Consider the following 9,045-nt stretch of genomic DNA (forward strand, 5'->3'; position numbering starts at 1 on the left):
GATGGGCGCGGTTTTGATATGACGTCACATCAGCCACACCCCTGGTTCTGCAGAAAGAGGCGGGGCATAGAAGGGTGGGGTCCGTGACGTCATCGCCGAAATCCGCGGGTGGCCCCTCCCCCACAGGGATCCCCCCTTTCTCCCCCCCCCCTCCGTGACCGCCCCTCCCCCACACGCGCCGGAGCCGTTTTCGATGCTGGGATTTTATTGGGGGGGAGGGGCCGGGGGAGGTTTGGGGTAAATCCGGGCGGATTTGGGGTCCCGGGGGGTCCCACGAGGTCACCGAGAGTCTCCTTCCTCTGCGGGGGGGGGGGAGGGGAAAGTCAAAGAGGGGGACCCCTGCCCCTCCCCCACCACCCTCAAGGACCCATCCTGCCCCTCCCCCACCCAGGGGTATTCCCTCTGCCCCTCCCCCCCCCCCACGGAACCCACACCGCCCCTCCCCCCCGGGTATTCCCTCCCCCTCCCCCCGCACGGAACCCCTCCTGCCCCTCCCCCACGGGGGTATCCCCGGCCCGCCCCTCCCCCCGCTGACCCTCGGGGTGGGGGCAGGGCAGGACGTTCCGGCACGGCCGCGATTCCTCCAGGCGGAGCCGCTGCCCCTGCAGGGGGGCGCAGAGCGGGCGCGGAGACCCCCAGAAGGAGACCGGGGTGACCCCCGGAGAGCCCACCCGGGGCACCGTCAGCCTGGGGGGCACGGGGGGTCAGCTCTGCCCCACTGCGACCCCACAGAGACCCACAGAGACCCCCAGAACTCACAGACCCCATAGAGACCCCACAGAGACCCACAGAGACCCCCAGACCCCATAGAGACCCCACAGAGACCCCCTCAGACCCCATAGACACCCTACAGACCCCAGAGAGACCCCAAAGAGACCCCACAGATCCCCCCGGCCCCACAGATCCCCCCAGCCCCACAGATCCCCCCGGCCCCACAGATCCCCCCAGCCCCACAGAGCCCCCCCGACCCCACAGAGCCCCTCGGCCTCAGAGTTTCTCCCGGCCCCACAGATCCCCCCAGCCCCACAGAACCCCTTCGGCCCCACAGACCCCCCGGCCCCACAGAGCCCCTCGGCCCCACAGATCCCCCCATCCCCACACAGCCCCCCGACCCCACAGAGCCCCTCGGCCTCAGAGTTTCTCCCGGCCCCACAGATCCCCCCAGCCCCACAGAACCCCTTCGGCCCCACAGACCCCCCGGCCCCACAGATCCCCTGGCCCCACAGATTCCCCCGGCCCCACAGATACCCCCAGCCCCACCGAACCCCCTTGGCCCCAACAGAGCCCCTCGGCCCCACAGATCCCCCCGTCCCCACACAGCCCCCCGACTCCACAGAGCCTCTCGGCCCCAGAGTTTCTCCCGGCCCCACAGATCCCCACAGCCCCACAGATCCCCCCACAGCCCCACAGATCCCCCGACTCCACAGATCCTCCCGGCCCCACAGATCCCCCAGCCCCACATATCCCCCCGGCCCCACAGATCCCCTGGCCCCACAGATACCCCCAGCCCCACAGAACCCCCTCGACCCCACAGATCCCCCGGCCCCACACAGCCCCCCGACTCTACAGAGCCTCTCACCCCCATAGAGCCCCCGACCCCACAGAGCCCCTCGGCTTCAGAGTTTCTCCCGGCCCCACAGATCCCCCCGGCCCCACAGAGCCCCCCAGCCCCACAGAACCCCTTGGCCCCAACAGAGCCCCTCGGCCCCACAGATCCCCCCATCCCCACACAGCCCCCCGACTCCACAGAGCCTCTCGGCCCCAGAGTTTCTCCCGGCCCCACAGATCCCCCCACCCCACAGATCCCCCCGGCCCCACAGATCCCCCAGCCCCACATATCCCCAGCCCCACAGAGCCCCTTGGCCCCACATATCCCCCAGCCCCACAGACCCCCCAGCCCCACAGACCCCCCCCAGCCCCACAGAGCCCCCCTCACGGGTAGTCGGGCAGGCTGGGCCGGCACTCGCGGCTGCGGCTGCGGCTGGGGCTGCCCCCGCAGGGGGGGGTGCAGAGCCCCCAGGGGCTCCAGTCCGACCAGTTCCCGCGCACTGGGGGGCACAGACGGCCTCAGCCCCCGCCCCACAGCACCCCAGGGGGCAGGGGGGCTTGTGGGGGGACGGGGTGTCCCTGTAAGGGTCTATAGGGGGCAGCTATAGGGCTTCAAACAGGACCTATGGGGCAGCTGTGGGGCAGGGCAGCTCTAGGGGGTCTCAACACGATCTGTGGGGCAGCTGTAAGGAGGTTTTGGGGCTCTCCCTGGATCTATGGGGCAGTTCTGGGGTGCTATGGGATTCCCCCAAGGATCTATGGGGCAGTTGTGGGGAGGTTTTGGGGCTCTCCCTGGATCTATGGGGCAGTTCTGGGGTGCTATGGGATTCCCCCAAGGATCTATGGGGCAGTTGTGGGGAGGTTTTGGGGCTCTCCCTGGATCTATGGGGCAGTTCTGGGGTGCTATAGGACTCCCCCCTAGGATCTATGGGGCAGTTGTGGGGAGGTTTTGGGGCTCCCATTGGATCTATGGGGCAGTTGTGGGGAGGCTTTGGGGCTCCCCAGGTCCGTGAGACAGCCCTAGGGCTCCCCCAGGATCTATGGGGCAGCCGTGGGGAGGTTTTGGGGCTCTGTGGGTCAGGCATGGAGAGGTTTTGGGGCTCCCCCAGGATCTATGGGGCAGTTGTGGGGAGGTTTTGGGGCTCCCCCAGGATCTATGGGGCAGCCCTAGGGCTATCCCAGATATATGGGGTGCTCTAGGGCTCCCCCAGGATCTATGGGGCAGCCGTGGGGAGGTTTTGGGGCTCCGTGGGTCAGGCATGGAGAGGTTTTGGGGCTTTCCTTGAATCTATGGGGCAACCGTGGGAAGGTTTTGGGTCCCCCCTGATCCATGGGGCAGCTGTGAGGAGATTTTGGGGGTCTCCCCCATTCTGTGGGGCAGTTCTGGGGTGCTCTGGCTCTCCCCCCCATTCCGTGGGGCAGCCGTGGGGCTATCCCAGGATCCATGGGGCAGTTTTGGGGTGCTCTAGGGCTCCTCCCCGATCTATGGGGCAGCCGTGGGGAGGCTTTGGGGCTCCCCTGTCCTGTGGGGCAGCTGTGGGGCTATCCCAGGATCCATGGGGCAGTTGTGGGGTGCTCTAGGGCTCCTCCCTGATCTATGGGGCAGCCGTGGGGAGGTTTTGGGGCTCCCCCTGGATCTGTGGGGCAGATCTGGGGTGCCATAGGTTCCCCCCCAGACCCATGGGGCAGTTTTGGGGTGCTATGGGATCTCCCCAGGATCCATGGGGCAGCGGTGGGGAGGTTTTGGGGCTCCTCCCCGATCTATGGGGCAGTGGTGGGGAGGTTTTGGGGCTCCTCCCCGATCTATGGGGCAGCAGTGGGGAGGTTTTGGGACTCCTCCCCGATCTATGGGGCAGCGGTGGGGAGGATTTGGGGGGCTCCCCCCGGCTCCATGGGGCAGCCGTGGGGCAGGGCACTCACGGAGGCAGTTCTGGATGCTGTAGCAGGTGCGCAGCTCGATGGAGCTGCCCCGATCCGTGGGGCAGGCGGCGCCCCCCGGGCTGTGCCCCTCGCAGTCCCGCGTGCGCTTCTGCTGCCCCACGGCCGGGCTGCAGCTGATGTCACCCCACGGCCGCCGGCAGGGGCTCCAGGGACCCCAGGGACCCCAGTGCACCGGGGCTGGGGGGGACAGAGGGGGCAGTGGGGATGGGGACAGACAGGGGACAGACAGGGACAGAACAGGGGACAGAACAGGGGACAGTGGGGACAGAACAGGGACAGCACAGGGGACAGCCAGGGGACAGGGGACAGCGCAGGGACAGAACAGGGACAGCCAGGGGACAGCAAGAGGACAACAGGGACACTCAGGACAGAACAGGGGACAGCCCAGGGGCCACCCAGGGACAGTGCAGGGGACAGCAAGGGGACAGTCAGGACAGCGCAGGGACAGAACAGGGACGGCCAGGGGACAGTGGAGTGGACACCAAGGGGACAGTGGGGACACTCAGGAGAGAACAGGGACAGCCAGGGACAGTGGGGACAGCGCAGGGGACACTCAGGACAGAACAGGGACAGCCAGAGGACAGAGGAGTGGACACCAAGGGGACAGTGAGGACACTCAGGACACAACAGCGACAGCCCACGGGACAGCCAGGGACAGTGGGGACAGCGCAGGGGACACGCAGGGGACAGCCCCGGGGGCACTCAGGGACAGCGCAGGGGACACGCAGGGGACAGCCCGGGGGGCACTCAGGACAGAACAGGGGCTGGGAGCTCCTTTCCCTTTCTTTTTCCCCTTTTCTTTTTCCCTTTCCATTTTCCCTTCTCCTTTCCTTGCTCTCTATAATTTTCCTTTTTTGTTTTTATTTTCCCTTTTCCTTTTATGTTTCCCTTTTCTTTTCCTTTTTTATTCTCATTTTCCTTTTGCCTTCTCCTTTTCATTTTCATTTTCCCTTTCCACTTTCCCTTTTTTCTTCTTCTTCTTTCTCCTTTTTACGTTTTCTTTTTTTTCCCATTTTCCCCTTCCTTATCGCCTTTCTTTTCCCTTTTTCTTATTTTCCCTTTCCCTCATCAAACCCCGCCCACCCAAACCCACACCCACTCCTAAACCACGCCCACTGGCCACACCCAAACCAGCCCCACCCACCAGACCACGCCCTCATTTTAAACCCACCCTTCACCCCAAACCCCGCCCCAGAACACCACACCCAAACGACCACACCCATTTAAGCCCCGCCCCTTTAGGCCCCGCCCCTCACCTGGGCAGGGGTCGCGGGGCCCGCAGAGCCCCCGCCGGGTCTGGGGTCCCTCGCAGCCCCTCCCCCCGTGTTTTGGGGAGGGGGCGTCGCAGGAGCGGCGCTGAACGACCCCGCCCAGGCCGCACGTGACCGGGCAGGGCGTGGCCGGAGACCACGCCCCCCACGCGCCGTCCACTGTGGGGGAGGGGAAGGGTCAGGGAGGGGGGGGTCCCGGAGGTCGTGAGGAGTTTTGGGGGGTCTGGGGGAAGGGGGGGCCTGGGGGGTTCCAGGGGAGTTCTGGGAGGGTCCCTGGGGGTTTTGGGGGGGGTCTCGGGGGTCCCGAAGGGTCCTGTGGGTACTGGGGGGTCTCGGGGGGTTCCTGTGGGTACTGGGGGGGGTCCCGAGGAGTTTTTGGGGGTCCAAGGAGCCTCAGGGTTAGGGGAGTTCAGGGGGGTCCCAGGGGGGTTTGGGAGGTCCTGGGGGAGGGGAGGTCTCGAGGGGTTCTGAGGGGTCTCAAGAGGTCCCGGGGGTCTCAGAGGGTCCTGAGGGGTCTCAAGGGATTCTGGGGGGTCTTAGGGGGTCCCGAGGGGTCTCAGGGGGTTCTGAGGGTTTTCAGGGGGTCCCGAGAGGGTCTCAGGGGGTCCCGAGGAGTTTCAGGGTGTCCCGGGGGTCCCGAGGAGGTCTCAGGGGGTCCCGAGGGGTCTCGGGGGTCCCGGGGGGTCTCAGGGGGTCCCCAGGGGTCCCGGGGGTCCCGGGGGTCTCAGGGTGCCCCAGGGGTCTCGGGGGGTCCCGGGGGTCTCAGGGTGCCCCAGGGGTCCCGGGGGTCGCGGGGGTCTCACCGGGGCAGGGCGGCAGCCCCGGGCAGGGCTCGCTGTCGCTGCCGCTGCCGGGGCAGGGGGCTCCGGGGGGGTCCCGCGATGGCTCCGGGGAATCGCAGAAGCGGCGGCGGCTCCGCCCCGGGCCCGGCCCCGACCCCCGGCACGACCCCGAGCAGGGACCCCAGGGCCCCCACGGGCCCCAGGCGCCCGCCACTGCGGGGGGAGGGGCGTCAGCGGCAGCCCCTCCCCCACCTTCACACCCCCCTCCCCCACCTTCACACCTCCCTAAAATCCCTCACGGGGGTCCCCGAGGGGTCCTGAGCCTCTCCCCTCCCCCACCTTCACACCCTCCCCAGCCCCTCCCCCAAATCTCTCTTCACCCCCCTCCCCCACTTCTGCCCCTCCCCCACCTGCCCACCTTCCCCCCCCCCCCTCCCAAATTTCTCGTGGGGGTCCTGAGGGGTCCTGGGGCTCTCCCCCTCCCCCACCTTAAGACTCTCCTGCCCCTCCCCCAATCTCCCTTCACCCCTTCCCCTCCCCCTCCCCGCCCCTCCCCCTCACCGGGGCAGGTGGCCGTTGTCCCCTGACACGTCCTCGTGTCCTCGCTGTCCCCGGGCCCGCAGGTGACCCCGCACTGGGGGGAGGGGCTGGAGCAGTTGCGGTGGCGCCGCTGGGCCCCTCCCCCCCCGCAGGTGACAGAGCAGGGTCCCCAAGGTGACCACGGCCCCCAGACCCCCGCGTCTGGCAGGGACAGGGACAGGGACAGGGGGTCATTTGGTGTCCCCAAATCCCGCTGTGTCACCTCATTGTCCCCAATTCCCCACCTTGTCCCCAAATCCTGCTGTGTCACCTCATTGTCCCCAAATCCCCCACCTTGTCCCCAAATCCTGCTGTGTCACCGCCATGTCCCCAAATCCCACAGTCCCCACCTTGTCCCCAAATGCCACAATGTCACCCTGTGTCCCCATATCCTCCATGTCCCCACTCCCGCAGTGTCACCCCTGGGGCTTCATAGTCCCCAAATCCCCCTTGTGTGGTGGCACCCTGGTGTCCCCCAATCTCACAGCGTCACCCCTGTGTCCCAGTGTCCCCCCCATGTCCCCTCCACGTCCCTGTGTCCCCATTGTCCCCATGTCACCCCGGGTCCCCATGTCCCATTGTCCCTATGTCCCCCCAATGTCCTCCCATGTCCCATTGTCCCCATGTCCCTGCAATGTCCCCATGTCCCATTGTCCCCATGTCCCCCCATTGTCCTCCCATGTCCCCCCATTGTCCCTCTATGTCCCCATTGTCCCCCCATGTCCCCATGCCCTCCCATGTCCCATTGTCCCCATGTCCCCCCATTGTCCCTCTATGTCCCCATTGTCCCCCATGTCCCCATGTCCTCCCATGTCCCATTGTCCCCATGTCCCCGCAATGTCCCCATGTCCCATTGTTCCCATGTCCCCCCAATGTCCCCATGTCCCCCCATTGTCCTCGTGTCCCCATTGTCTCCATGTCCGCCCATTGTCCTCCCATGTGCCCCCATTGTCCCTCTATGTCCCCATTGTCCCCCCATGTCCCCATGACCTTCCATGTCCCCATTGTCCCCTCATGTCCCCATGTCCCCCCATTGTCCCTCTATGTCCCCATTGTCCCCATGTCCCCCCCATTGTCCCCATGTCCCCCCATTGTCCCCGTGTCCCCGCCGTGTCCCACCGGGGCAGCAGCCCATGTCACAGGCCCTCAGCTGCCACTCGGTGCTGTCCCCCGCGTGTCCCCCGCCGCGGCTGCGTCCCCTCCTCTGTGTCCCCTCGTCACACGTCACCGAGCAGCTGCTCCAGGGCTCCCACGGCCCCCAGGCGCCCGGGCTGGCACAGGGACAGGGACAGCGGTGTCACCAGGGCCACCTGGGGCCATCTGGGTCACTCAGTGTCACCCAGCGTCACCTGGGGCCACTGGGGTCACCTGGGTCACTCAGTGTCACCCGGTGTCACCTGGGGCCACGGGGGTCACCTGGGTCACTCAGTGTCACCCGGTGTCACCTGGGGTCACTCAGTGTCACCTGAGGTCTCCAGGGTCACCCAGGGTCACCTGGAGCCACCTGGGCCACTGGGGTCACCTGGGTCACTCAATGTCACCCAGCGTCACCTGGGGCCACCGGGGTCACCTGGGTCACTCAGTGTCACCTGGGGCCACAAAGGTCTCTAGGGTCACCTAGGGTCACCTGAGGTCACTCAGTGTCACCCAGCATCACCTGGGGTCACTCAGTGTCACCTGACATCTTCAGGGTCACCTGGGGTCACTCAGTGTCACCTGGGGTTACTCCGTGTCACCTGGGCTCTCCAGGGTCACTCAGTGTCACCAGGGGTCACCAGAGGTCACCTGGGGTCACCTGGTGCCACTGGCTGTCACTTGATGTCCCCCAGCCCCTCCCGGTGTCCCCAGGTGTGGGTGGGGCTAAAGAGGGTGGGGCTGGAGTGGGAGGGGCTTGTTGGGATGGGCGTGGGTTGGTAAATTTGGGTGTGCCCAGTGGTGGGTGTGGTCATGGTGGGTGTGACCAGGGGGCGTGTCTGACCGGCAGCTGCGGCAGTGGCCGTGTGGGCGGAGCCTGTAGCCGTAGGCGGGGTTCAGGCAGCAGTCAGCCAATGGGAGCGGCTCCTCCCCCAGCGGCTCTGTGCAGGCCCCGCCCTCTTCATCCTCCTCCAATCGGCTGAAGCACCAGACGGGTGGGGCCGCTGGGGGCGGGGCCAGGGGTCACAGCCAGGTCACCAGTGCTCCCAGTATCCCCCAGTATCCCCCAATCCCTTCTGCCAGCTCCAGCCCCTCCCAGTTCCTCCCAGTGCTCCCAGTTCCCCCCAGTTCAGTGTCCCCCAGTCCCTCCTGCTGTCTCCAGCCCCTCCCAGTTCCTCCCAGTTTCCCCAGTGCCCCCCAGTAACCTTTAAAAGGCCTCCCCTCCCACCTCCCTTTACCCGGCTCCCAGTGCCCTCCCAGTGCCCCCAGTACCCTCCCAGTGCCCTCCCAGTACCCCCCAATGCCCCCCAGTGCCCTCCCAGTACGCCCCAGTATACCCCATCCGATCCATCTCTCACCTCCCAGTTCCCCCAGCTCCACCCTCCCAGTTTCCCCCAGTAATCCCAGTTCCTCCTCGCACCCTCCCAGCCAACCCATTTCCCCAGTTCCCACCAGTACCGTCCCAGTACCCCCAGCAAACCCAGTTCCCTCCCAGTGCCCCCCAATGCCCCCAGTTCCCCCTCCCAGCGCTCCCAGTCCCCCCTCCCAGTTGCTCCCAGTCCCCCCTCCCAGTTGCTCCCAATGCCCCCTCCCTGTGTTCCCAGTCATTCCCAGTGCTCCCAGTCCCCCCAGTGCCCCCTCCCAGTGCTCCCAGTTGCTCCCAGTACCGCCGTGTCCGGTCCCGGTGCCGAGCAGGAGCAGCCCCAGCCCCAGGAGCAGCCCCGGGGGCGCCATGGGTGCGGTGGGGGAGGGGCGGTGGGGGAGGGGCAGCTCGGGGGGTCCCCGCCCCC

General features: G+C 66.9%; 2 protein-coding genes across 2 annotated transcripts in view; both read right to left on the reverse strand.

Annotated features, from left to right (window-relative positions):
- Window positions 1-93, reverse strand: part of SYN1 (synapsin I) — a gene marked incomplete at both ends in the record, with an annotated part of 9,524 nt that extends 9,431 nt beyond the window's left edge. Inside the window, one exon of the mRNA XM_084224036.1 lies at window positions 40-93. Within this exon, the coding sequence (XP_084080162.1) occupies window positions 40-93 (54 nt within the window). The remainder of the gene's footprint in view (window positions 1-39) is intronic.
- A 101-nt stretch (window positions 94-194) lies between these two features.
- CFP (complement factor properdin) lies at window positions 195-8,990 on the reverse strand. Its single transcript, XM_084224053.1, has 10 exons — window positions 8,923-8,990; window positions 8,100-8,259; window positions 7,241-7,392; window positions 6,104-6,283; window positions 5,564-5,755; window positions 4,746-4,919; window positions 3,469-3,666; window positions 1,937-2,048; window positions 536-687; window positions 195-299 (listed from the first exon to the last, which is right to left on the reverse strand). Exons 1-10 carry the CDS (start codon window positions 8,987-8,989, stop codon window positions 280-282), a joined length of 1,407 nt encoding a protein of 468 aa, XP_084080179.1. The 5' UTR covers window position 8,990; the 3' UTR covers window positions 195-279.
- Window positions 8,991-9,045: the final 55 nt, after the last annotated feature.

This window comes from Fringilla coelebs (genome assembly GCF_963513975.1).
Source record: "Fringilla coelebs genome assembly, chromosome: 33".
In the NCBI taxonomy this organism is placed as follows: Eukaryota; Metazoa; Chordata; class Aves; order Passeriformes; family Fringillidae; genus Fringilla; species Fringilla coelebs.

Coding starts and splice junctions, on each gene's coding strand:
- CFP (XM_084224053.1), bottom strand. CDS start 8,989: ATGGCGCCCCCGGGGCTGCTCCTGGGGCTGGGGCTGCTCCTGCTCGGC. Junction 7,393..8,099: donor GGCCACTGCCGCAGCTGCCG/GTCAGACACGCC, acceptor TCCCTGTGCCAG/CCCGGGCGCCTGGGGGCCGT. Junction 688..1,936: donor CCCAGCCTGCCCGACTACCC/GTGAGGGGGGCT, acceptor CGTGCCCCCCAG/GCTGACGGTGCCCCGGGTGG.